The following is a 26,716-nucleotide window of genomic DNA, read 5'->3' as shown; positions in this document are numbered from 1 at the left end:
CCGTATCTGGAACAAGGGTGCGGTGGGAATATATTTGCGCAAAGGATTTTGACACGTCACGGAATAGAACCATCAACTGAATCATTGCCTTATTTGGCACAAGAAGTTGATGTCACTTGAGGTTAAAAGTTTGCACTACATGAATATTGTAGGTGGGAGATTAACTGTTTTCCAATGTCGGAAACCGGAACAACTCGAGATCGACACGCTGTTGAGTCATTATATCGGAAATAGTTTAGATTATATTATTCTTTGTATCATTTAGAATTAACTGCAGTGAAATGTGTTTTTCAGTGTAGTTTTGTTTTCGGCCTGAGAACCCGATACTCTCGATGACATTCTATCAACAAAAAATGATTTTTCAACTCTACCAAGATTTTCTCCTTGAAAATATTCTTTCCGGTAAATATCGAAACTTCATTTATTTTATTGTACAAAAATATCAACACGAATTAATTTAAAGGCGCATGTTGTTTAAAGGAACATGCTTGTTTGCAGACTTCCGGGTCTCGAGCCGCACAATTAAACCGTACCTCTGTTCCCAAATTTTGATATTCAAATCCTAAACTTTTTTCCTGTTTTTTTCACCGATTTTTGAAGCTCTTTGCTCGATTTTCTGTATTTTTTGTACTAGCATTTTGCTGAATAATCTATTTTCGGTGTTTTTCTCTTCTATCGTACTAATTCTAGCCCGTGGAGCCAGTTTTCAGGTCTCATAAGGGTGTTATTAGAGAAATTTTCAGAACTCGCGATTTTTCATGTTTCCTTAGACAATTTCTTTTGCGCACTAGCTGTCTCTCCATGCCCCATTGTGATGTTTTCTGACGCCCTTCAAGTGATTTCTCTCGTCTCTCTCCAGCAGCATACACTCCCTCCTCTCATTCGAAAATATATACGTATTTTCGGCCTAAATTCTATGATTTTCGTAACTTTCTGTCGTTCATTCTAAATCTTTTAGTTTTTAAAAATCTGTATATCCTTTTCAGACATGGCTCCGTCATCAAACAAGGTGGGAAAGGCTATTAAAGCCAAGAAGGCAGTTGTCAAGGGAAACAAGACCAACATCCGCAAAAATGTCCGTACCTCGGTTCATTTCAGACGACCAAAGACCCTCATCACTCCAAGAGCTCCAACGTATGTTTTTTACCGACCGATGAAAATTTCACCGAGTTTTTTTCAGGTTCACCCGCAAGTCCGTTCCAAAGAGAGACAAGCTTGATAGCTGGTCAATCATCAAGGCTCCACATACCACTGAGAGCTCGATGAAGAAGATTGAAGAGCACAACACTCTCGTCTTCATCGTCAACGAGAAGGCCAACAAACACAACATCAAGGCCGCTGTGGCTCATCTCTACAATGTCAAGGCAATCAAGGTGAGCCTGAACCTTGTTTGAACCATTTTCAGCAAATCGTCTTACAGGTCAACACCCTCATCACTCCACTCCAGGAGAAGAAGGCATTCGTGCGATTGTCTTCCGACTACGATGCTCTTGACGTTGCCAACAAGATCGGATTCATCTAAATCTCATTGTTGTATACTTTTTGTTACCGTTATGATGAAGATATTCGTTAAAATTGTTTACAGACATTGTCTAAGGATTTTAGGCGACACATCTGGCCTCTCTGAGGAGTATGCGGAAAGCCTTTGTACGTGGCTTCTATGTGAAAACAACAATAGGGAAGAAACAGTCTCCTACAAAGTTATTCAACACAAGCAATGCAGGCTTTATTAAAGAAACAGAATTTAAAACAGCACGAAGATTATAAAACAAAAGTAGGGAGCAAGTCACAATGAGTATCAGTTATAAATGAGATTAGATTTTGAGCGTTTGCGATAAATACAGCACCATAGTAGCGCGCAACAGTATCAGGATTAGGATTGGTGTCGAGTGGAGGAAGCACGCATTTTGTTCCTTTTTTGAATGCGATAATAATTTAGAAAAACGTCGTAATACTTCTCCAATTTGGCACAATCGATTCCAATCCACTCGAATATTTCGGATCGTTCCTCGAAACATTTAGTCAGATCTGACATCGTATGAATGTCAGCTTGTCGAAAACGATCTCTGTCGTTACCAAGTCCAACTGAGGCGATGAATCTGAAAGTTTTCGAATGATATATACAGGAAAGTAGAGAAAAGGTTACTACTTTTCGATTTCATCTGATGGTTGTATGCTATTGATAGGATAACGATGAGGAGGTTGTTTGTTAGCCGCTTCTTCAGCTTCCTTAGCCAAAAATTCGACAACTTTCTCGTATTCTTTACCGTATAGCTGAAATAGGTCAGGGTTGCAACTTTCAATGTATAGTTTTAAGGACAAAAAGAACGAACCCGCAAATCTTGATGCTGATGAAATATGAGTCGAGATCTTTTTGCAGTAGGTGTCACATCGATAACATCCATTTCCATCTGCTCATTTCTCGGTTCACACCCATGAAGACGCATCGCATAACTATTAGGTTTGGTAGAGGTCTGCTGAACATGGAGTCTCGAGAAGACATTCTCACTGGCTCCTCGTTTTCTGGAGTTAGAAGTCGATGGAAACATCTGAAACGAGAAAAATAAAATATGATTTTATTGTTGAGTTGTGTGAAGGGAAATTTCAAAAGCAAACATTTAAAAAAGCGGAATTCGAAAACGACTTCCGTAGATGATATTGAGTTTCATGCTCTATGGTTTTCTCGTGGTAGATAGAATCTTTTTCTGAAAAATTAAAAGAAAAGAATCCCACCTGATAATTATTATTCAAATTTAGCATGTCTTGTGGGGATATTGGACTGGCCTGATGGAGGCTCGTCGATGGCAAAAAATGAGGGCGTTTTATTATCGATTTACTGATTGATGGACTCTCTGTGAACGTAAAGCCGGGCAACTTCTCACGGAAGTTATTGCAATCTCGTCGTGGGTATCCAACTACGTAAACTTGATCGATAACAGCGTGATGGATCTCGTTTCTGGAATAGAGTATTGTAACTATATATGTATCTTGGAATAGATATTCTAGAGTAATTCAGAAACTTGAATAGGATCGTTATAATCTGATCGATAAATATTTTGCAGTTACACAGAGATTTTCAGAACTTAGCAATTCTCGTTGATTTTTTCAATACACCTATTCATTCCCGCATTTCTTATCGTGAATGACCGAGGGACATCTTCCTCTTCCACGGCCATCTTTTATATGCTTAATACTCACTTTTGCTCATCCTCCAGGAAAGCTGCCAAACAAGCTGATTTCCTTTTATCTTCAATTCCCATACACATTTTTTGACACATGAAAATCAAATCGAATGCAATGCTAAACGTTCCTGGATTTATTATTGTTGAGAGGGTGTAGCCTGAAACAAAATATCTAATTGTTTGTTTGTCTAGACAGACAAGATCAACCTCCATTAGAGCCATTGAGATGTGGTTGCCATCGGTGTCCTGAATTCGCAATATAGAAAAAAGCTCCAGGCGGAGTTCTGGTTTCCTCTTCGATGTGTTTTCGACACTTTGCAACACCAGCCTTCGGATTACGAATAGCAATTTGTAGATCCGTTGAATTATCGTAGTTCACAAGCTGAAAATTTTGAACATCCATAGAATGTTGTCATAAATCAACACACTCTAATTTTGAGCCACAGCTTCTTCTGGGCGACACAAGACGGAATACTCCATCTTAACTCGATTGGAACATTACATTGCATTTTTGACCACAGATGCTTTTCACCAGCATTTGTCACTAAATAGGCCAAATTCGAGACTTTCGAGCTTCTTTCTGTCATCACATCCATTTCCATCCCATAAGTTTGCACGGTTTCCAAACTAAAAGGATATATCAATTGTAATCAAACCGATGAATCTCACTTCTCCTCATCATCCACATCATCCATAGGAATCACGCGTTGTGTCATGTTTTCAGCCATTCGATTTCTCGCTTCTTCTTCAAGTCTCGCATTCATTTCCTCCTCTTTTACGAACTCTTCTGCGATTTTCTTTTCGTTTCGCTGAAAACAAATGTATTTTAGAAATAACAGGTGCGGCAATCGCGCTTCGTTGAAATAGAAAAATGAGAGATACGCACAGAAACACGAAGCCTGGTAACTATAGAAAAGTTAGTAATAGGGCGCAATAGTTTCTCGAACGAAAACATGTTTTACCAATGCTTGTTCTTCCGGGGTTCGTTCTCGGAGGTACTCGATGTTTTGTGATCCAGTCTGAATTTGGGATATTGTAGTGTTCTGAAACTTTATTGATATAGTGATGCGAGTTACAAATGTACTGGATACTCACTGATACGATTGAAGTGTCTAACAGTTCAGATTTAGGATATGCTATTGCGAATGAACAGTTCAAATCTGGGGACGGTAGACTGGAATAGTTATAAACTGTAAGAAAAACAATGCGAAAATTGATTACTCGTCTTGAATCCGCGGCGTTCTTCGTTTTGTCTGCTTAGGCTCAATAGCAGACGGAAAACAGTTTCCGAACGAGTCGTTTTCCGGGGGTTTGCTCATGTATTCGGTGTATACATCGTTAAATCTAGAAAAACTTTTTTTAAAAAGAGTTACACACTTCTCTTACTCAGGGTCGCCTTCACGTTTCTCGCGCAATAAGTCTTCGGTATTTTGACTCATCACCGGCGAAACTGAGACATCGACCTCGACCTCGTTCTGTAATTATTTCATTGCTTGATGTTTAGATACGAAATTCAAATTACTATTAGTCTTTGAATCGTAGCCTGGCTCATATCTTGCGTTTTGTTTTGCTCGCTGTTCTGGGAATCCAACATTCTCCCTTCTAAAAAATAACAATTAATAACCAGAAGTGAAATTCTAATGAATTGCTAACTATTCAACTCTGCCGTCAACTGGGAATCTGAAGAATTCATTTTCGATATTGGGTGAGTCGATAAATTGTACAAAAAGATTTTGAAATGAAAGCCTTTGACGTGGGAGATTCGTAAATTTTTCAATAATCGTAAGTTTTGCGAAAAGCGGCGTGTGCCTTTAAATTACAGTACCACTTCGTAGCGAGACCCGCCCGCCAACTTACGCATTTATGATTTTGTTTCGCTACGAATTAATATTTCTTTCCTGAAATCAGAATTTTCGAGGCTTTTTTAGTTGGTTTATAATTCTGAAATGTTGAAAAATTATCTGAACTGTCAACTATTTATCAAGCATTCGAAGGTGGCTCGGTGCATTCCCATTCCCATTTAAAAAGACGCTGTTAGCACAGCTTCGGTACTTTTTGTCGTTTCGTGAAGGCACGCTGTACAAAAATACAAGTGGAATGTAAAACTACAGTCCCGGATTGTTATAATTGTTCCTTTTAAACTAGAACAAAGAATCTGATAAAATAATCACTTTCACCTTATTATTATTTCTCTCTTCAGGAGTTTGCTAATTCTTTGAAGTAATTTCTATTAACTCATCCGAAACTATGATGTCCTCACTTCAGATGACATATCGTGTGTTTCTATGACACCGAGAGGCATCAAGCTTCTTTTCTCTCTGCATCTGTCATCCATTTTACGCCTATTCATCCTCTTGCATGTCATTCTTTTGCTAGTTTCATCTCAATTTCCCTATATCATCGCTTTTCAGCTCAACGTCAGACAATAAATGTACTATGTTTCGAACAAGCGGCAAAGGAGGGTCCGTGTTATATTGTTCGTTTTGTTTCGTACAAGTAAAAACTAATTTCAGATTCCAAAATGCTCGCGCGCCACCATCGAAGCAGGTTGACGGAGATCGTCTGATTCACAAACGAAAAGCAGATGACATCATCAAAGAGTTTCTAAATAGTGGACACCGTCACAAGACACTAGACGCAATGTCTCGAGAAATGAGAAAAGTGATGCATGACGTGGCTCGAAACAATGGTCTTGTCACACGTAGTACTGGAAAAGAGCCTGACAGATTTATAATTCTTTCGTACCGAGAGAATCGGCTGACAAGATCGACACTCATTCAAACCGAAGCGATTGTACCATCAGGAGCTTGTCTCTCAGCTCTTTCTCAATTCGTAGAACAAAATCCAATCACGGAAGAAGAAATGAATCTGTTTCTGAAGGAAAAGAGTGAAAAACAGAGCTATACGAAGAGTAAGTGGTCTAGAGAGAAAACTGCAGTTCCTCCGAAGGCTTGCTGTTCGAAGGATATGCAGAAAGCGAAGTAAGTATTAGGTATCAAGTTCATAGTACTAAATTTCATAATCTCAGAGACAACCTGCCAGCTACAAAGTATAGAGATCAAGTTCTCGATTCGATTGAGAAGAATGAAGTCGTTATCATCAGTGGAGGAACCGGATGTGGAAAAACCACTCAAGTGCCACAATTCATTTTGGAAGATGCACACGACAAGAAGAAAAAAGTTCGGATTATGGTAACACAACCACGTCGAATCGCGGCTATTTCGATTGCAGAGCGTGTGGCGAAGGAGCGTGGTGAAACTCTTGGAAGTACAGTCGGTTATCAAGTGAGACTGGAAAGCAAACACAGTGAGAAAACGATTCTGACATACTGCACCACTGGAGTACTTCTTCGAATGCTCACGTCGGATCCACTCGCTTCTGGAATTACGCATATCGTTATGGATGAAATTCATGAACGAGAAATCAACACGGATTATCTTCTTATCGCACTACGAGAGTGTGTCAAACACCGAAAAGATTTGAAAGTGATTCTTATGTCTGCTACGATAGAAGGAAATATGAATCTGTTCTCAGAGTACTTCCAGAAGTTGAGTGTAGACATTATTCGTATCGAATCACGAACATTTGATGTCAAGGTCTTCTATATTGACCAGATTCTCGCAATGTCTGGCTATCAACCTCCCGAATCGACGGCATTCTTCCCAATGTCTGATTTCAAAATGGAGAATTGGAAAGATGAGATTGAAGCGATTTTGGCAGAAGAAAAGAAGCAGAAGGATAAAGCACTTGGGTAGAGTTTCGAGAAGAAAATGCCTAACAAAATAGTTTTTTAAAGGTCTCCAAGTCCATTCGTTCAAAACTCAAATAATCAACAAGGCAGTCCTGACAAGGAATGGGCATTAGGGCCGTGCAGTACTCCAGACGGTGAAATAATAGAGGAAAGGATCATGAATCAGTTCATGAGTGTCGTCGGGTCATCAGATGTTCGACCATTGACTGTCGAATTCCACCCGAACAGTCTTGACTCGGTGTTTGTGAACGGTGTTCGCTACACAACTGATCCGAATCAATCACCCGGAATGTTGCATAAACAAAAGGTAGACCGTGCCTTGATGCCCGAGTGGCCACTCATATTTCAATGTAATCAGCCTTTTCCCAACACTCCGCCAGCTTTACCTTCATCGTTTGCTCAACCTCTTGCTCAACCACTTGCTCAACCACTCGCTTCGCCTTTTGCGACGACGCCGTCGACCGCATCTAGTGGACTTGCAAGGTTTTCGACGGAAGCATTCGGATATGGAGTTCGTAATAAAAATTATCTTTGTCATTCTGATTCTTGATTTACAGTCAGAACTTCGTCTTGCCAAGCTGCTTGAAGATCAATTCCGGAGTGAACTGAAAACGGCGGTTCCTGAAAGAACCGTCTATTTCCATCCAAAAATGAATGAGCAGATCGAAAAAGTTGATCTTGCGAAACTTCGTCTCGCTGAGAAGTATGACATGTTCTGTGGATCACAATACGAAAACTCAATAGATCATGATCTTCTGAGCCACGTCATTCACTATTTGACGGATAGTCCAGTTTTCGGAACGATTTTGGTGTTTCTCCCGGGTTATGAAGATATCCATCACATGATGGGGAGAGTGGGTACATCATCTGGAAATCAAGAATTCATTGATTTAATTATAGATCGAAAAGTGGCAGAGTAAACTGAAAAATATGAAGTATGTATCAGTAATCCCGTTACATTCTCAAATGCAGAGCATCAATCATCAGAACGTTTTCAAGCCAGTCAACAACGATACGCGAAAAATTGTGTGTTTTCTAATCTTACTATATTTTATAAACCGTTCTATTCAGATCCTGGCTACGAACATCGCCGAAGCGTCGATCACCATTGAAGATGTAATTTTTGTAGTGGACACCGGCAAAGTCAAGGAGAAGTCTTACAATCATGAATCTAAATTAAGTACTCTCGCAGTCAAAACAATTGCAAGAAGTAATGCTGAGCAAAGATCAGGTCGTGCTGGAAGAGTCACCAATGGCTACTGTATTCGTCTCTACTCTGAAAACAAGTTCAATTCAATGCCAGAGACGCAAGTGGCTGAGATGAAAAGAGCTGCGATTTATGATGTGACACTTCATGCAAAACTCTTCGCTCCGAATAAAATGAGAATCTCAGAATTCTTAGCTTTGGCACCAGAACCACCAGAGACAACTTCTATTGCGCAGTCTATGACGTTCCTGGAACAACTCGGTGCTTTCTATGCACCTGATAGAAGTACCGTTGATCTATCAGAAAATGATCATCAAGAAGTGGAAGAAGCGCAAGAAGATCCAGAATTGACAAACTTAGGAAGGCTTATGGCTAGATTACCGCTTGATCCACAACTGTCTAGAATGCTTTTGTTTGGATTGGCACTAAAATGCCTCGGACCGATTGTTCATTTGGTTGCTCTACTTGCTTCTAGAGAACCATGTATGTTTCCTTATTAACTGAAAAACTCAAATCAAATTGATTTTTTTTAGACATTCTTCCACATCCAGAAGAACGGGAAAAGCAAGGAAGCAGAAAACAAGCGATGGCAGAGCAAGACTTCTCCGATCACCTCCTGTATATCCGATTGTGCACCGCTTTCTGCTCCATAACCAATTACAAAGAGCAAAACGATTTCTGTCGTGACAACTATTTGAATTTGTCAACAATGAGAATGATCGTAGGAACACGTCGTCAACTACTCCAAGAACTCGTCAGAGCAAAACTTGTCGACGTATCAGATCGAGATGTGTTAGTTTTGCTTCAAGACCCAAATTACAACACGCATTCGAACAGTTGGACGATGGTCCAGGCAGCTATTGCAGCTGGATGTTATCCGTCTATAGGTGTCAGTTCTACAGATACGAATTTGAAGAAGGTGCAAACATCGTGAGTGAATCTGCCGCGTCTTTCTCATCTACAATTGAATTCCAGGAACGATCAATCTGCATGTCTTCATCCGTCATCGATGCTTAAAAAACAAATCGGGAAGATAAAGCAAACAATGAGAAGTACAGGGCCTCGCCTGGAGTACGTTGTTTTCCAAGAAATGTGTCAGTTAACTTCTGATATGTCTTTATCGATAAAAATGGTCACTGCTATCCCATCCCTTACTGCGTTGCTATTTACTGGTCCGATCAGATTGAGACAACAAATGATTGAAGAGTATGGAATTGGTAGGTACTGTCAAAAAATTTGGGTAAATTCTGTTATAGACCCCCGCCAGATTAGGTGTTTTTTTCTCATTGACTCTTGGTTGCTTTTGCGTTATTTTTGTAATTTTCCGAAAAAAAACGTTTAAATTAAGGCTTGTAATAGAATTTAATGGTTTCATTATAATCCCCACTTTCTATTCCACTATAACCGAATTTTCCCAAACAATTCGTCCTGTTAGCATATTAATTGATTTTCAGTGTGCGAAGAAGGGGAAGATTTTACCTTGGAAGAAGAACCGTACGATTTCTCATCAGATTTTTGTACTTTCGATGTGGATGAGTGGTATAATGTGAAAGCTGATAGGAAAATAATGCGCCATTTTCTCCGTCTTCGTCACAAGTTTATGCAATTCTTCTTGGAAGGAATAGCAAGTTCTCAGAGTTTTGGTCAGGGTACCAATGATAATCAACTGGTATGTCGTGATGTTTCTAACAGTTCTGCAACTCTGAAACATTTCAGAAAATGCTCGAAGTTATTCGTCATTTATTGGATTCGGAGCACACTCGTTACAGTTTCTCGCCTGTCGATATGCCATCTTCGGCCACGTTGTCAGGTTACAGAAAGCAAGAATATAAGAAATCTGTAGAATACTCGAGAAAAGAACCAAGGAACTACAAAAAGAGTGTAAGAGTGAGAAATCATAGTTTTCGTAACCAGGGCAATTGAAACTAGATAAATATCCTAATTTTCTGAATGATATTGTTTCAGATGAATGAATTCGATCATGCTGGAGGACCGAGAAATGGAGGAAACCGGAATTCGTCGTTTCAACAAAATCAATCCCTTCCTCATGCATCGTTCCAACCGAATATAAGTTGCATTTCACCATTTGATTCTTCATTTCCTTCTGATGTTCGAAACTCCAGTTATGTTTCTTCACGTGTTCATGGCTCTAACAGCTTTGGTGATTCCAATCATTACGAGCATAGCGCAAAGTCGTGGTCTCGAAAACCTGGCTTCATCCCATCTGTCCAGGTGCAGAACGCTGACAATTCCGGGAAAAATTCGTATCTTCAAAAACCGTGGGGTTCCCAAAACTACCAGCCTAATAGAGGGCATTGGAGTGGAAATGAGAAAAGGTATCAACCACACAACAGTCAGATAGAGACGAGTCCACTGAAGAAAGTAGAAGCGCAACACGATCATTTGTACAGTCATTCGAGTCAAAAAGTCGCGAATTCTGCCGGAAATTGCACGTTGAGAGGTGGAAGAGTGGCTCGAGGTTCTAAGGTTAGTGAAACAAGATGACAGATATATCAGAGAGTTTCATTTTTCAGACGTCACACGGGCGCGGCGGGATCAACCACTCGTAGAATAACGATCATCGTAATAAATAATCACGTTTCGGATTCGTTAGATGATAAACTACACGTATCTCTTGTTCCTGTTGATTATCATAATAGTTTCAATTTATCTTGCCTTTTTTCCTCTGTAAGATTATTTTTATGTTGATTTTTTGATTCTCTCTCTCCGAACTTCAAATACTTTAATCTGTATATTTTGAGTGGTTCTCATAGACAACTTTTTCTAAGTCAAGATACTCTTCATGACCTTCTTCTCTTGTCTATGTTTTTGTTCAAAAAATAGTCGAATTATTTGTTTCAAATGTTTATTCACTGTATTAAAGCATTCTGTCAAACTATTCCAAAAATCTACTTGATTTTTTAAATGTGTGCCCAACATGTCATATTTTCAATTCTTTGTTCTTTTTTTACCTCTAATTTTCAGCGTTCACAGCTAAATGTCGAAACAAATATTATTGTGTGATGGATGGAAGATGGAAGACAAAGTCATAAACAAATATCGTGATTACAACGAATACACGGCAAAGAAAGACGAAAATGAGGTAAGATAATGCATTATCTTTTCCTGAATTTTCGGGTGCAAGCCTCTGATTTTGGTATACAATTGAACATCAGGTTCTAGTAGGGTTTCTCAAATTTTCTCATAATCTTTTATTTTTCTAATGAACGTAAGAAATCATGAAAGCCAATCGAAATTTTCTGAAATTGTAAGAGGCCAAAGAAAATCCATTCAAAACAGTTTTTTTCAAATCAGTCTTTCTTTCTGCCAATGTCAGAACTGTTAAGTTATTATAAGGCGCTAAGGGAGTTGGGGGGGGGGGGGGGGTCACTCAAATTTTCGAATTTTTAGGCAGATTTTTGGCTGAAGGTGTGAGGCTGAAGGCGTGTGAGAGACACTTTTTTGTTACTTAACCTTTTTCTTAGGCTTAGGTTTCTTCGAAATTCGGGAAAAAAATTGACAAAAACTATTAATTTGTCAATTTTTGTCGTTTTTTTCATTTTTTTTTCCGAATTTCCAAGAAACCGAAGCCTAAGAGATTGGTGAAAAGTGGTCCCTCACAAGAATCACACTCATTGTGTAAACCTTGTCCCTCTTTCAGCACACTGATTCGGAATCCCCCAAAAAATTTTTTTGAGTGGCCCCCCCCAACTCCCATAGCGCCTATTATAACAGTTCTAATTGATTAGAAGAAACGTCGCTTACTTTATCACTCCAAACTCGGCCCATTGGTCCAACAATGGCATTGGAACTCAAAAACTTTATTAGTTTAAACGTTACAGGCGGTGGTGTATAGAAGGATTGAAGGATTTGAAGAAAAACCATTGGACTTTGAAGGAATATCATCAGATGTCAGTGGCCACGTTAATGTTGCTGAGAGAATTAACAAGCCCGTGGACGCGAATCAAAAGTATAAGGACCCGTATGAAAAAAAGTATATAATTTGCGAGAGTTATCCGAAATCAAATGAAAGTTGGTACAAGAATGATCTTGATGAGAAGAGAATAAAAGGCTTGATGAAACAGCTCTTCGCTGGGCTCGAGTATATTCATAGCAAAAAAGTTGTTCATCGAGATATTCAGGTAAATGTGTTCATCAGTCTTTAGAGAAACCTACTTTTACAGCCGGAAAATCTGAAACTGTTTGCCAACGACATTCTGAAAATCTACAATTTCACTTCCGCTTGCTATTCTAATCGTGAAGCAAATGATTTACTTCGTGATCGTCACAGAGGCACTGTACAGTATCGCCCCATAGAGCTGCTGTTTTGCAAGGCTGAAATTACCACAGCTGTGGATATGTGGTCTGCTGGATGTGTTTTGGCTGAGTTGTTCATGAAACGTCCGTTGTTTGATGGAGTGTCGCAGCCTGAAGTCGTGAGTCTGATTTTCTTTTTGAAAATTGAAGGTTTAGAAGATATAGTAGCTGAGGGATGTCACCACTCCTGCATGTTTTCTCGTTAATCCCCTACTTGAACCCCTGTCACTAATGGGGTTTGAGTGAAGTATTTAATACCGTTCGATTTTCCAGATATGCAAGATCTTCGGCTATTTCGGTAAACCAACTACAGAAGTCTGGAACGAGATAATAAAAGATACGATAACTAGAGACCGTTTCGATTTGGATGGTGTTGTTGAACAGGGGAGCGGTTTCGAAGAGGAGCTTAAGAAGAACAAAGTGCCCGCTAACGCAATCGACCTTATCAAAAACTTGATCGTTTACCGCCCTGAACTTCGTTTGACCGCCGCACAAGCTTTGAAGCACGCTTATTTCAAAGAAGATTGAAGTCGGTCCCATCATTGTACTCGTGAATTAAAATTTATATTACATCCTCACTCATCTTTTTCACTTTCGTTATTGTCGTCTTTTTTGTATATTTCGGTCATTTCGTTCCAAAGTGCATTCTAACCAGTTTTACTTCAATTTTTGTGCTCTCACCCCGAATGTGATAATTTATAGTCGTTTCATTCAGTGTGTTCTTATTTTGTTGAGATTTGCATGAGTTTCTGGTTTCTTTCAAACCAATTCTCTCTCTTTCTAAAAAGTTAAATAATCTCGATATCGTTTCTTATTTTCACTTTTGTATACTGTGTGCCCAACATAACATATTTTCAGTTTGTTATTAGCTTAAATTTCAGCTTTTTTTCAGTCATGAACACAATTGATGTCACCAAAATATCTGGAGGAACGAAATTTGATGGCTACACAGTGGACCACTTGATCGGTAGTTTCAAGGATGACATAGAGTATCTTGTAAAGGGAAAAGACAATAAGAATGAAGACAAGGATGTAAGTTATCTATTCGTCTTCAAAATTATATCCCTCTACAGTTCACTCTATATATCTGCAAAACACCGGAGCGCTGGCACGGAGACTTCAATGCGATCAAATTGGTCTCAAAAATAGCTCTTCCAAAACATTTCGCGCAGTTCGTAAACAGTGGTGAACACAATGTTTACCAGTATATGGTTTTCAAGAACTATCAAAATGATTTGCGCGATATGTACAAAGGCCGTGTGATCTCTACTGGAGAAATTAAGAATGTTATGCAACAGCTTATTAAAGGACTCAATCATCTTGATTTGGCAGGCATCATTCATCGAGATATTCAGGTAGATGTATTTTTACGGAGAAAGTCGATTATCTCTATTTTTTCCAGCCCAAAAATCTGAAAATTGAGCATGATGGAAACTTTGACAACTTCATCCTAAAAATAGCAAATTTTGGATCCGCTGTCAAATACAAAACACGCATTGTAGATCACCACAGAGTTGCGCTGCAGTATCGTTCCATTGAGCTATTGCTCTGCACAGAAACTCCCAAACAAGCTTCTGATAGATGGTCTGCTGGATGTGTTATGGCTGAATTGCTCAAAGGAGCTCCGTTGTTCGATGCGTCACATCAGTTGGAAATGGTTAGTTTCTAGGCATCACTGTTTTACAAGCTGTTATTTCTCACAGATACATAAAGTATTCACTTTCCTGGGAAAGCCGGATAAAGTTTGGCCTGAGTACAACAACCTTACAATGAAAAGCTACATTTGTTTGGATGGTTATAACTACATGGAGAAACCGGATTTTGAAAAAGAAATTCCACTTGCTCCCAAAGTAGAAGTCGGAATCCTCAGAAAATTACTCGCATATGCACCTGACAACAGGGATCGTTTCAACGAAGAAGAGAGAAATTACTTACTGAACTGATGTGATGGTGTTCGAACTGCGTTGTCTTATCCATTAAGTTATATTCACAGTTCTTGATTTGTGTGATTATTATTAACTTCAACTTATGTACATTTTGGTTATTTGAGTTATTTATTTGTAATGTTGTATTTCACTCAACTCGTCCATGCTTCATCAAACTTTACTCTTATATTGCTATTTTGCCTCAAATGATGAATTCGCTCTTTTGTAAAAAAAATTTTCTCCATAAGCTTTCGGCTTCTGTACCTCAAATATCTCATTTTTACAAACTCGTATCTTAATCTTTTTATTTTTCTCTATACAGAATCAGAAATGGACGAAAATTCTATCGGAGATTACCAGTTAGGAGATTCGTTGACTTCAAATGACAATTTGTATTCCGATTGTGAAGTATTCGAAGCGAGACACAGGACGACGCAGAAACAGGTCGAGTTGCATCGAATTTTCGGTCAAAATTTTCAAATACTCAGGTGATCATAAAACTGGCAAGAGACGTAGACAATGCCAATCGGGAAATGGAGATTCTCAACGTCTTATCCCACGAGTTCATTGTGAAGCTTTTGGAATCGTTCCAAACTGAAAACCTCCGAAATGTAATGGTATTCGAGAGATATCCTCGGGATTTACAAGATGTTTATACGACAGAGAGTCTCGAATCAAATCGAATTCAGAAGTTTATGAGGCAACTGATTACCGGATTAGAATATATTCATGGGAAGAATATTATTCATAGAGATATTAAGGTTCGTTTTAAGTAGAGAGATTATGGGCGGTATTCGAGGGTGTGCAAGCGATTTCTCATGTACTTCTGTTTGTTTTGCTCACTTGCAACGTTTTTGTAAACATGGGAATTGGTTACAAATATTATTCTTCTGCTCGCGTTTTCTCTTTCGGCGCCCTAAGTCGATGTCATAATTGGCAAATACTCATTTGCTTTGGAATCATTTTCTATATGGTGCGTTATTTGTTATAAAAGTTCTGTAATAATAAAATTACTTTAAAATATCCTGAAATCACGATAGGAGCATGATTTCAGCGGAATTACAGAAATTTTCGAAATTTCAGAGTAAAAGTCTAGAAATTGTAGTCCCCAGTTGTTTGTAGACACTCGCACTTCTAATCATCTTTTCTGGATTCTGCAGATAAAATACTGTTAAAGGAGGTGAGAACGCAAAAAAATTGTGATCGAAATTGTGATTGAGAAGCACCCACATTTATCACGGCCCCGAATGGGCGGCTGCGTTCTCGGCCGTGTAGCTCAGCCGGTTGCGGTTTTGTACCCATGCGCGTTCGATCATGTGTTCGGGTCCCACAGAGCAATCACTTACCGATTTTTGAGCCAACATTTTTTTTTGAGTTCTCACCTCCTTTAACAAACATTATGAAAATTCCTCTGAAATCATGTCCGTCATAGTTTTCGGAAGTTTCAACTAATAAATTGTTTTTTTTTAAATTTCAGCCAGAAAATATACTAGTCGACGGAAACGATACACTGAAAATTGGAGATTTCGGATTGTCTCGATACGCCGATTCAAATGTTATCATGACTCCAGAAATAATTACTCTCTGGTATCGTCCCATCGAAGTTCTGTTGGAATGCTCGAATCATACAACAGCGGTTGATATCTGGTCTGCTGGATGCGTATTCGCTGAATTGTATAGACGTTACCCGTTGTTTAAAGGAGAGAGTCAGATTAATATGGTAAGTGAAGCCACATTGAAAACCTAAAGACAAATGTTTTTTTCCAGCTCAATAAAATAATAAAAGTTCTCGGAAAACCAACGACAGAAGAATGGCCAACGATGAATGATCTGCCGATTATGCAGAGCATTGAATTAGACGGATCTAATCTGAAAAGATACGAAGATGCTATTCCGAATGTTTCTGAAATGTCAATTGATCTTATCAAAAATATGATAAAATACGATCCGGAACAGCGGTTCAGTGCTTCGCAGATACTTCAAAGCGATTATTTCCAAAATGAAGATACATCAGAGAGAAACCGAAGCCGTGATCCTCCCGATTTCCCTTAATATTTTCTAGAATGTTAACTATTGTACTTTGATTGTTGCTATTTTGTTTTGTTGAGTCTATTTTCCCATTATCAATTCGCTGATATGGATCAATTAATAAACATTGAACTATTTCTGTATTACTATACCCGACTCTTGCTACCAATTCGTATTTATTCATTAAAAATGTTATTCTACAACTCAAGCTGTTAGCAAAAAATAATGATATGGTACAATTTTTCGTGGGTAGGTTAAGTGGATGATTGTTTCATTATTTGAATAGTTCACACCTCTTTGATAACATTAATTCAACTCTATTTTAGTTGATCGTCAAATGTCGATATGCATCTTATTTACAGCGGTCGATGTAAAAACCCCGTAATCCTCGAGAAATCTCTGATTTTCTCTGCTATTCCTTCACATCTCTTCTCCCACAATGCAGCCACATTAATGGGAAATATGGGCGCGTCTATGGTTGTATGGTCGCCTCGTGTCTCCCCTTATGGTACTCTCTCTCGTCATGTTCCGACGGCGTTTTCTCTCGCCCATTTATTCTATTACTTCCACTTGTACACTATTGATTTGTTATTCGGAGAATGGCTACCTATATTGTCATCGAGGTGTCTGAAATCGACAATGCACTGGAAATAATGAATATTTTGGTAGGTTTAACGAAGTTTTCGAAAGAAAAATTCCCACTTTCAGATGACACACACCACCGCCCGATTCACAATTACCAGAAATATATGTGAGTATGCTGAAGAGAGAGGGAAATTAGAGCGAGCGACAACTGAAAAAGCTGAAAATCAGAAAATCACGGAAATAGAAGAGCCTCCATTGAAAAAGACGAAGAATACAGAAGAGGCTAAACCAATTACTCCTCCACCACCAAAGGAATTAGTCATTCCAAAAATTGAGCAAGCGGACGTTTTCGATTTCCAAAATAATCTAATTGATAGTTGGAATAGTTTACAACCGCCTGCACTTCAATCCACAATATCAGAATTGATAAAATCGTCTCAGAGCAATGGAGAAATGAGTCAATCACTGAAAACGTCGAATAAACGACAGAATTCGACATTTCAGTGTCAAATGTGTGGAGCTTTTATTAAAGCATATCATTTCGATTATTACAAAAGGAGTAATCATGCAATTATTCATACAAATCTTCAGAGGTAAATTGATTTGTTTGTTTGTATTTGTTTCATCTGAAACCTGGTGTAGTTTCTACCAAATCTGACGAAAAAAGAGTGAAATGCTCATGGCTCACTCTATTTTTAACAATGATTCCTTGAAATGAATCAAACTATTCATCGATTTTATTTCAGATACGTGTGCCCTGTCTCCGGATGTGGTTCGAAAACTCGTCATCGATCCAACATGGTTGTCCACGCAAAAGCAGCTCATGGACTGATAGGAAAAGTGGATGTGAAGAATTGTCTGTCACCACAGGAGGATGAAGAATTGAAGCAAATGATTGTGACTTGTTTCCCAGAAATGGAAGGAACGATTCAGAAAATGTTGAAAAAAGAGAAGAACAAGAATGGAGAAGCATTGGAAGAAGACGGTGCAGTTGGGAGTGATGATGATTTTGTGGAAGAAATTGTTTATGAACGATAATTGACTTTTGATGTTCTCTTTTTGATCATTTAAAATAAATATATTGCGATTTTGAGATTTGGAGTTATTATTCATCGGAATTCAGAATAGAATATTATTAAATTGTAGAACTTCAATTGATACAATGAGTTTTCTGCTTCTTTCATTTCGGATTCCAGAATTCGCAAAATTCCAGATACTATGTGCTCTTGGAGTATTTTTAAAGCAATTCTAGTTCTTGACATTTTCAGGACTACAGTAACCGAATCTTGCATTGAAATTGAAAAACTCAGCAAATATCGAAGGAAACCTATAAACTTCGAGTTCTGAAAAATGTTATCATTTCTGAGAAACAAAACTTTGATTTATAAACAGACAGATGTCACCAAAAGCTAATTTCCAACAAAAACTGTTTAAAACTACTTTTTGAACTGTTTTCATGAACATTCTTTTAGTTTGAGTGATGAAAAACTAGGTTTTTTCGAAAAATAATAATTTTCACATTGTGATTACAGTAACCGTTCACGGAACAACAAAACGATTTCAAACCAATTGAGCAAGACGGAAAAGCATGTTCCTTTTGGTTGTCAAAGCTTGGATTTTTCTTTATGTGAAATAAAACAAAACTTTTTTCAAAAATTTATTAATTGAACGATGGAGAGATGGAGGAATGAATGGAAGTGAAGAGTTCAAAACCGAAGGGAATGAAAAGTGATGAACAACAGAGTATTGTATCGGGGGACAACTGAAAATGAATGGGAGAAAAGAAGGAAGATGGCAATTAGATATCAATAGTTGGATCAACTGGCTCATCCCTGACTGGAAAACTCTCAACTTGAGACGAAGCTTCTGGAGTGATTGGTGGAGTTATGTGGAGTGTTGAGAAGAATTGATTCATGTCCATTGACTGTTGTTGAAGGGGGATTCCCATTAGGGACAAGAACTGATTATACTGTCGGAGAAAATGCTGTTGTGGGAGAATACATTGGAGAACTGGACCGGGATGTATCGGTGTTGAGTGAAGAGGTGAACCTGTAAAAGAATACGATTTAAAATCTGGAATAATTGAAAAGTAAAGAATAAAACTTACGAATGAAGGTCCGTTGATTCTCTCATTTGATTTGCGATTAGTGATTCTTATTTGATCGAAACTGAGTGGCTGATCCATCCAATTCTGGCCAAGTTGTGGACCATTTCGATGAAATACAATCCGTGGATCTCCTTTCTCCTCTGTTGATGGAGATTGTGTCCAGTTTCCACCGACGAATCTATACTTCATCTCGTCGACTAACTCGAAATGAGCGCTCATTGAATAAATCTTCAATGGATCCAATCCCTTTACCTCATATTCCAATAAGGGGCACATACGACGACCTGGGACTGTGATCATCATTTCATGATCCATTTCAAAACAGGATTTCCAGAGAACATCCTTGTCTCCAGTGAGTGACACAGAAATATCTGAAGTCATATTTGAGAGACAGATCACTAGAGGGAAGTAATAAGTGAGCTGAGTGGACGAATGAGATGAGAATGAATGAATCAGATGTGTGTTTATGCTCTTCTGGGAGGGGGCGGTCCGTAACTACACACTCTTCTAATGCTCCGCCCCTTTTCTGTGCTCAGACAGATGGGATTAACGAGGGCCAGTGAGATACAGTGTGATTTCCCAGGAGCAAGAATCTGTAGGTATACGGTATACAATAAGGACCGACAATTGAATAGGAGTCAATAATGGGTTATCAAAAGAACATATTAACATATTGATACTTTGGTATGAAGAAAGATAAGATTATGGTAACGAATTGCATACATTACAAGAACTTGAGACTAGACGAGCGAATGAAATACTAGAAACCGTTTGAATCTTTGGAAACCAAATGAAAGACTACACCATTTATTGATAACTCAAACAGTATTGTTGTGTCCACTATATGGTTTCAATCATGGTTTCAACCATACTTGCAAAATTCCGGGCTGGCCCGCCGGGCCGGCCCGGCCCGGCCCGGTTTCAGCCCGGCCCGGCCCGGCCCGGTCGGCCCGGATTTGAATTTTTGAATTTTTTTTCACTAGAATTTTTTTTCAATAATTTTTTTTGTCTGATAATTTTCCAAATTTTTTCTCAAGAATATCAAAAAATCAGTTTTAATAGTAAGCGAGTTATGAGACCTCAAAATTCCAAAAATCGCTCCCCGTCGTCATATTTTCAGTACATTTCAATAGAAATTCTCCTCGTCTGAACGTGAAATGCATTCATAAATGTTCATTTTTCGAATTTTTTCTTGAAAATTTTTGAAAATATTGCTTTCACGTGTAGGACGAGGAGAATTTCTATTGAAACGTACTGAAAAAGTGCACGACTAGCATCGATTTTTGACATTTTGAGGTCTCATAACTCGCTTTAGACACATTTTCAGCCATGAAACCAAAAGAAATGTATCTTTTTCCTGGCTTTCTGAATCGATTCATATGAAAAACCCTCAATTTAGAACTAGTTGTGTCCCCTTTAAAATTTTTTTGCCAAAAAATTGGAAAATTTTCGAAAAAAAAATTGAATTTTTTTAGTACTGAAAATCCGGGCCGAACCGGGCCGGGCCGGAGAAATTCTGATTTCGGCCCGGCCCGGCCCGGCCCGGCCCGTTGCAACTCTGGTTTCAACGAACTATTTCTTTAGAGCTCACACTTTCCAACATTCCCCATATCATGGCTTATCATACCTACAGTAATGACCATAATTCTAACAAGTTTGGGATTTTTCCGTTGAAAATGTTCAACTTCGAGAGGGTGTTATGGCGGGATGTATCGGTGTTGAGTGTTGCACTGATTGTCCCATCTAGTAAAATTTTAATGGATCAAAGTAGTGCTCTCTTATTGTAGTTGGCAGCTTTTTTGTACGGTCACTCCCTGAACAGTTATGGTCATTTTAAGACGAAAGCTCAAAAATCGCACTATTTTGCACTGAAATCTGTCAATTTGTGAGAGAAATTACTTTGTCGATACGTAAATTGCTAGGGAAATCTCCGTACAAAAAAGCTCAGGGATTCCATAACACCTTCTCAAAGCTATGGTTAGAATTATCGCTATTACTGTATGTCAGTAATCATTTTCCAGCTTGTGACAGATTTAATGTCATCTTTCTGTTCTTCCGAGAGATCACCGCGTTCTTAGCAAACGTCGACAGTATACTTACAGTATTCTCTTTACAGTTAGACTCCTTTTTTCTTGCCGACAGATGAAATAAATCTCCAGGTGTGAAAAGACGAGTTCACAGGGAATGAGGTGGATTTGTGTTAGTCGAAAATCTTAAATTAGGAGTTTTAAACTAGTGATATTCTTTTCTCAAGCCTCTTGTAGATCATCTATGGCTTGTATTCGAATCGGCACCTATATAAATTTCTCCAACAATCCATATATCTCGGATTCCTTTCTTGTTCCGCTTGTTTCTTCTTCACATTTTCTGTACAGAGCTATTTGTGACACGTTTTGACCTGAATATGTGTGAGATATCCCTAGCGAAACAGGTACTATCTTGGTAGATCGTATTCTTGTTTACAACTATTACACGTTCTATCAGACGTCTTTTTTGGCGACAGTAATCCTGCCGCTCTCACTATTCTGGGACATGACGTTGAGCTAGCGGCATCTACGTAACACGAAGTGTGAGTGAAGATTATTTCGACAGGAGAAAATATTAGAGCGAGAAGCAACATGAGAACACGTACCTGAATATAATTGTTTTTTGAAATGTGGATTTCCAACTTACCGAGAAATACACAAGTTGCTCCATTTCAACGTCGAAGTGATAGTTTCAAAAATTTTCCCCACTAGAAGTATCTAATAAAGACTTGGAGAGGTTCTATGTGTGAAACTTGCAAGATCCTGCATCGATCGATTGATTGGCTTGGCCTCGGCGTCCATCGTTCGGATCCTCGAGAGTTGAGGAGTATCGTAGGAGCAGCGTCACCAGAAAACCTCATAATCAGCATTTTTCGATATTTTCTTTAATCTCATGATTTTCAGACATTTCCAAAATGACACCAAAACTGGCTGAAGGCGAACAATTCCTGAGAACAGCACAGATGAGGATGGAGTGTTTGAGCGACTTGCAGAGATGTAGGTCACCAGAATGGATGGTAAGCGAATGGGGAAGAAAATGAAGAAAAATGAAAGAAGCTAAAAAATTATGAAAATCATAGAAATTTTACTTAAAATTCATTATAAATTAAATTTTTGCCGCCAATCAGCAACCTTGTTCTCTTAAAAGCGTAGGCTTGGAGCAAACATACATTCCTCAGGATATCTGGACACACAGACAGACATCTAGATATCCGGATAATATCGGAAAGTTCATAAAATCTGTAAGTTTCCAGAAAATTCTGTTTTCACTTGAAAATGATAGTCAAGAAGTCTAAAAAAAACTAGAATCCGGACATACAGACATCAGTAAGAACATCTGGACATCAGGACAGACAGACATGTATATGGAGGACAGCCGGACAAACCGCAATACATAAAGATATCCATAAACTACAGTAAGATTTGGGGACATGACATCCGGACAAACCTAAACACAGATAGATAACAAATCCGGACATCTGAATAGACTGGATAGACATCTGGACATCTGGACAACCCGGAATACAGAGACATTCAGAAATTGCAGTAATAGACGCCTCTGATTGTACACAGGTGAGTCGCGAACGACCCGTTACGGATGAACCGCAAGTCGCGCGCGGTCCGCATAGGAATCATATGTGGGTCCGTATGCGATCAGTAACGGATCGGTTCGCGAACGGTTTGAATGTAACGGCGAGCGCTTCCTCCCTTCAATTTTTGTTCTCATTTACTACAAAACCCCCGTTTTTCCAGTCAAACCATACAAACTGGATATTTTATTTTGTTTATTCTGAAAAAGATAACATTTGATACATAAATACATAACTAATACATAAATAAATACATAAAAATCACAAAAAATTGGGATAATTAGGTTCACAAAATTAAGTTCGAATCTGGGACGGAGACGGCGGATGACTTCTGATTTGACCGTTCTTGACCCCTTAAATCGGAATATTGAGAGTACGGTACAATTTTGTAGATCCTTTTACCGCATTGTTCTATTCGAACTCTGCACCATTTCCCTCGTTAACTGCCGAAATTCTGAAAAAATTTGATTAAAATATTATTTTGTATTGGCGATACTTACTTCCATTGTTAGTCGTTTATCCATTTTATGCAGCTGGCGGAGGCCCGAACGTCCATCTTTTCCTTCTGTCGCCGTTAATCATTTTCTGAAAAGTAATAAATTTAGGATAATTCCATGGAAAGTCAAATGTATCGACGGCTTCCGATGCAATCCTCATGCGAGTAAAATTTTTTTTAACAAGATTTTGAACGATCACGAATGAAAAAAAGCTCAAAATTAGAAAACAAACAAGAAAAATAAATAATTCAGTACTAAAAAAATAGATGGAAGAGGGTGCAGTCTTTAGTCCCTCAGACCTCAGCCATCGGTAACGGATCCGTACGCGAATCCGTATACCATCCGCGCGCGAGTCAATTGCTTTTCCACGCTAAAGTGCAAAGCCGTATTCTATCCGTTCGCGATTTTTGGAAACGGACCGTACGCGACTGGCCAGTCGTGAAAATAGCCGTAACGGATCAGTTACGGACCAGAAACCTGGTCCATCCGCATACGGTTGAAGCGCACTTTACCTGTGTAGGATTTAGAAAAAAACACACATGTTGGGACATCCGGACACACAGATGCACTTCTTGACATCAGGATAGACAAACAGACATCTGGACAAGCGGACAAACTTACAGACACAACATCTCGTTTATTCATTCAAAAACGCATGAAAAGAGAGTTCCTACTTATTGTTGTTGCCTGGACTCATTCCGGCCGGCAGTGCTACAGGTCCCGCCTTCTGATCTTTCCTCCTCGAAGACAATCCAATCGGACCGCCCTTCTTCCCTGCTCCTCCCTGCTTCTCCTTTTCCTTCGCCTTCCTCTCCACCGTTTTCTCCTTTTTCCGCGCATTCTGATCTCGCGATTTCTTTCGAGTCAACGTATTCGCATTCGACGGAAGACGACGATCTGGGGTGCTTCGACGATCCGTGTTACTCCTGCGGTCCTATGATTTTTTCTTCAGAAAAAAGATGTGATTGTCAATAGAGTGCGATTCCTTACCTTCTCAATTGGATTGGGACTTGGAGTCTGCGGGGGCGGAGTCACATTCGGATTGGGACTCAAGGCGTGTGCCAATTCGAGATCCGCAAACTTCTGATACAGCCTGTGGACTTTCTTCCTGACAGTCTCAAAATCGGGTCGAGCACTCGGCGATTTCTCACAACAATAGTCGACAATCTCGATGAGTTCTCTCGGCGCACCGCCGTCGGTTCGATGCGGATGATCAGATTCCTTGATCCATTTCTGCACCTCTTTCAAATCTCTCGGAGCCAGCGGATCTGCTGCACATCGAGTCATGAGTTCAGTGCAGAGCACTCCGTACGACCATACATCCGTCTTCTCATTGAATATTCCCTTCGTCAGTGTCTCCGGTGATAACCATCGAATCGGCGCCTTCCGAAGATTCTTCACCACCGTTTCAGTGTCATGCACTGACAAACCGAAATCTGACAATTTGACACGAATGTCTTTTGTGATGAGACAGTTACGGGCCGCCAGATCTCGGTGAATCACTACTTTTGTTGCCAAATGACACATTGCTTTCGAAATGTCCAGAGCGAACAGGATGATTTGTTTGTGGGGAATGTTGGGAGTCTTCTGGAGATATTTCTGGAAAAAGGAAAAGTAAAAAAGCATAGTTACAGTAAGACTCACCCTGAGATCTCCTCCTGGCACCAGCTCCATGACCAACATGACTGGAAACTGAAGTGTACAGGGTCCATATGAAGTGACGACGTTCCGATGATCCAGACGAGACATAATACTTACTTCCTGAATCAAATCGAAACAGTTTCACCATACCGAAGTGAAATCTATTCTTACATTAAAAAAGTCCTGAATTATTTCTCTCTTCGGTTCTCCAATCATTCTCTTCACAGCCACTTCAACCGGATCACTGCCTCCAATCGGGGTGTATTTCCCTTTGAACACTTCACCGAATGCCCCTTTTCCCAATACGGAACCGAATTGAATCGAGCTGTGCAAGAGAATCATCTTGTCCCGTGGAATCGGCACTATATAATTGGTAGACAGCGACCACGCATTCAGTAGATCAAGAATGTGGGTGTATCGCTTATTCGGCATCGCTGGGAACTTCTCGAACAGTATCCCACAAGCCCATCCTTCCGAGTTGCAACTCAGTGGCAAGTGGAGCACTTTCTTGTCCATGCACACAGAGATACACAGGAATTTACGGTCTTTGAGCACTGCTCGACGGATCAGATAAGAGTTTTCCCAACCTAACAGTTTTTCGGATGTCTTGCCAAACATCACTCCGTGATACCACAAGTGGGGGAGAAGATTCAGACGGATGTATTCCTGGAATATGGTTAAAATGAGTTTATCATCAGGATTCTGAATCTTAGATTCTAGGCACGGGCTCTGGCGCGCCTCAGACGCGATCTCATCAGAGCAACAGTTAAGCTATTGGATCATAAAACAGCTCAGAACCAGGCCCACTCTATTTGCTAGCGGACTCGCCATCAAAGGAGTGCGTTGGATTCTGAATCCAAAATTATGCAAGTCGGGATTCTGAATTCTTAATTTCGGAGTCAGATTCAGTACCGTGAAGTTTGGAAACCGAAATTCGGGACGTTTCGAAACCGCAGAATTTGGGATTCAGAGAGCACCTCTACGATTGAGATTCGCGCTCAACGCGCGCCAGTTAGCTGATCTAGACGGTATCTGGTTGGTGGGCAGTCCCATCTGGCGCATCTCCGCCGCGCTTCTCTCCTCAACTCACCTCGTCGGAAGTGAGTCCTCCTCCACCTTTGGGCAAATCTGGATAGTCTGAATGTCCAGAATGTTCCATATCGGTCGTATTCCCTCCGTTCTCAGTTGCATCGGTCGAGTTTAAGTTTGGACCATCGATTACAAGGAGATTCGTCTTCGATTCGCGAGTTCCACCAATCGCCTCGGCCGTCTGACAACTATTCTGATCCGCTGCTTTTGTCATATCTTTATTTTCGATCAATCGAAATTTTTTGAATCAGAATTTTCTTTTCTTCTTCTCTTGACAAGAGTTATTCCAATGGATTCACTTTTTGAAATAAGAATGATTGAGTTTGATCAGAGATGATTAGAATGGTTGAAAGGGGGCGGAGTCAACAGGTTAGTAGTGTAGTGGGGCGGGGCTACAGTACCGGACAAAAAGATATCAAGTTTTGGTTTTTCAACCATAACTTGTTTCATATTGGTCGGATTGACTTGAAACTTTGGGAAAACATTTATTGTAGAGTTATTGTTATATTTAGTTAACATTCTGGGTGAAAAATCATTTTTTACAAGTTTTTTGTAAAATTTTCGAAAATCGTGAAAAATCAAAAATTGGATATTTTTATTTCCATGACCGGTGTATCAAAAATAGAGCGTATATTTAGTGTTTATAATTGTTTTCTAATACAAACAGTCCTGATGTTTATTTTTTGACCACTGGACCCCTACTTTTGACTTGTTACCCATATCTCCCGGGCTGTCAAAGATTGGTAGTACTAATATATGGAGTTGTACACT

The 26,716-nt window shown here is 39.4% G+C and overlaps 9 protein-coding genes across 9 annotated transcripts; 6 read left to right on the top strand and 3 right to left on the bottom strand.

Moving 5' to 3' along the window:
- Positions 1-988: 988 nt before the first annotated feature.
- Positions 989-1,522, top strand: GCK72_000994 (uncharacterized protein; the record flags this gene model as incomplete). Its single annotated transcript, XM_003111181.2, has 3 exons — positions 989-1,134; positions 1,181-1,373; positions 1,421-1,522. The coding sequence occupies 3 exons, from the start codon at positions 989-991 to the stop codon at positions 1,520-1,522; spliced, it is 441 nt and encodes a 146-aa protein (XP_003111229.1).
- A 351-nt stretch (positions 1,523-1,873) lies between these two features.
- Positions 1,874-4,875, bottom strand: GCK72_000993 (uncharacterized protein; the record flags this gene model as incomplete). The annotated part of the gene is made up of 14 exons (XM_003111120.2): positions 1,874-2,099; positions 2,150-2,274; positions 2,334-2,549; positions 2,734-2,956; positions 3,199-3,340; positions 3,390-3,564; positions 3,611-3,809; positions 3,852-3,991; positions 4,145-4,225; positions 4,278-4,356; positions 4,404-4,526; positions 4,569-4,657; positions 4,705-4,784; positions 4,836-4,875. 14 exons carry the CDS (start codon positions 4,873-4,875, stop codon positions 1,874-1,876), a joined length of 1,938 nt encoding a protein of 645 aa, XP_003111168.2.
- Positions 4,876-5,618: 743 nt separating this feature from the next.
- GCK72_000992 (uncharacterized protein) lies at positions 5,619-10,710 on the top strand (the record flags this gene model as incomplete). The annotated part of the gene is made up of 13 exons (XM_053722796.1): positions 5,619-5,644; positions 5,696-6,163; positions 6,211-6,933; positions 6,979-7,444; positions 7,491-7,787; positions 7,834-7,959; positions 8,005-8,623; positions 8,674-9,070; positions 9,116-9,357; positions 9,595-9,809; positions 9,857-10,021; positions 10,106-10,627; positions 10,675-10,710. The coding sequence occupies 13 exons, from the start codon at positions 5,619-5,621 to the stop codon at positions 10,708-10,710; spliced, it is 4,302 nt and encodes a 1,433-aa protein (XP_053591441.1).
- A 428-nt stretch (positions 10,711-11,138) lies between these two features.
- On the top strand, positions 11,139-12,985 carry GCK72_000991 (uncharacterized protein; the record flags this gene model as incomplete). The annotated part of the gene is made up of 4 exons (XM_003111406.2): positions 11,139-11,243; positions 11,983-12,282; positions 12,325-12,576; positions 12,731-12,985. The coding sequence occupies 4 exons, from the start codon at positions 11,139-11,141 to the stop codon at positions 12,983-12,985; spliced, it is 912 nt and encodes a 303-aa protein (XP_003111454.2).
- A 366-nt stretch (positions 12,986-13,351) lies between these two features.
- Positions 13,352-14,400, top strand: GCK72_000990 (uncharacterized protein; the record flags this gene model as incomplete). Its single annotated transcript, XM_053722795.1, has 4 exons — positions 13,352-13,489; positions 13,663-13,812; positions 13,860-14,114; positions 14,161-14,400. The coding sequence occupies 4 exons, from the start codon at positions 13,352-13,354 to the stop codon at positions 14,398-14,400; spliced, it is 783 nt and encodes a 260-aa protein (XP_053591440.1).
- A 312-nt stretch (positions 14,401-14,712) lies between these two features.
- Positions 14,713-16,434, top strand: GCK72_000989 (uncharacterized protein; the record flags this gene model as incomplete). The annotated part of the gene is made up of 4 exons (XM_003111214.1): positions 14,713-14,826; positions 14,871-15,143; positions 15,860-16,102; positions 16,150-16,434. 4 exons carry the CDS (start codon positions 14,713-14,715, stop codon positions 16,432-16,434), a joined length of 915 nt encoding a protein of 304 aa, XP_003111262.1.
- A 575-nt stretch (positions 16,435-17,009) lies between these two features.
- On the top strand, positions 17,010-18,033 carry GCK72_000988 (uncharacterized protein; the record flags this gene model as incomplete). The annotated part of the gene is made up of 3 exons (XM_003111268.2): positions 17,010-17,075; positions 17,119-17,588; positions 17,742-18,033. The coding sequence occupies 3 exons, from the start codon at positions 17,010-17,012 to the stop codon at positions 18,031-18,033; spliced, it is 828 nt and encodes a 275-aa protein (XP_003111316.2).
- A 760-nt stretch (positions 18,034-18,793) lies between these two features.
- GCK72_000987 (uncharacterized protein) lies at positions 18,794-19,483 on the bottom strand (the record flags this gene model as incomplete). Its single annotated transcript, XM_053722794.1, has 1 exon — positions 18,794-19,483. The coding sequence occupies one exon, from the start codon at positions 19,481-19,483 to the stop codon at positions 18,794-18,796; it is 690 nt and encodes a 229-aa protein (XP_053591439.1).
- Positions 19,484-23,885: 4,402 nt separating this feature from the next.
- On the bottom strand, positions 23,886-26,159 carry GCK72_000986 (uncharacterized protein; the record flags this gene model as incomplete). The annotated part of the gene is made up of 5 exons (XM_053722793.1): positions 23,886-24,149; positions 24,206-24,814; positions 24,860-24,976; positions 25,028-25,522; positions 25,947-26,159. 5 exons carry the CDS (start codon positions 26,157-26,159, stop codon positions 23,886-23,888), a joined length of 1,698 nt encoding a protein of 565 aa, XP_053591438.1.
- Between the last annotated feature and the right edge of the window lie 557 nt (positions 26,160-26,716).

The sequence above is a fragment of the Caenorhabditis remanei genome, chromosome I (assembly GCF_010183535.1).
Source record: "Caenorhabditis remanei strain PX506 chromosome I, whole genome shotgun sequence".
NCBI classification, from domain to species: Eukaryota; Metazoa; Nematoda; class Chromadorea; order Rhabditida; family Rhabditidae; genus Caenorhabditis; species Caenorhabditis remanei.
The sequence above is the reverse complement of the archived record's forward strand: the minus strand, read 5'-3'. Positions and strand labels throughout refer to the sequence as shown.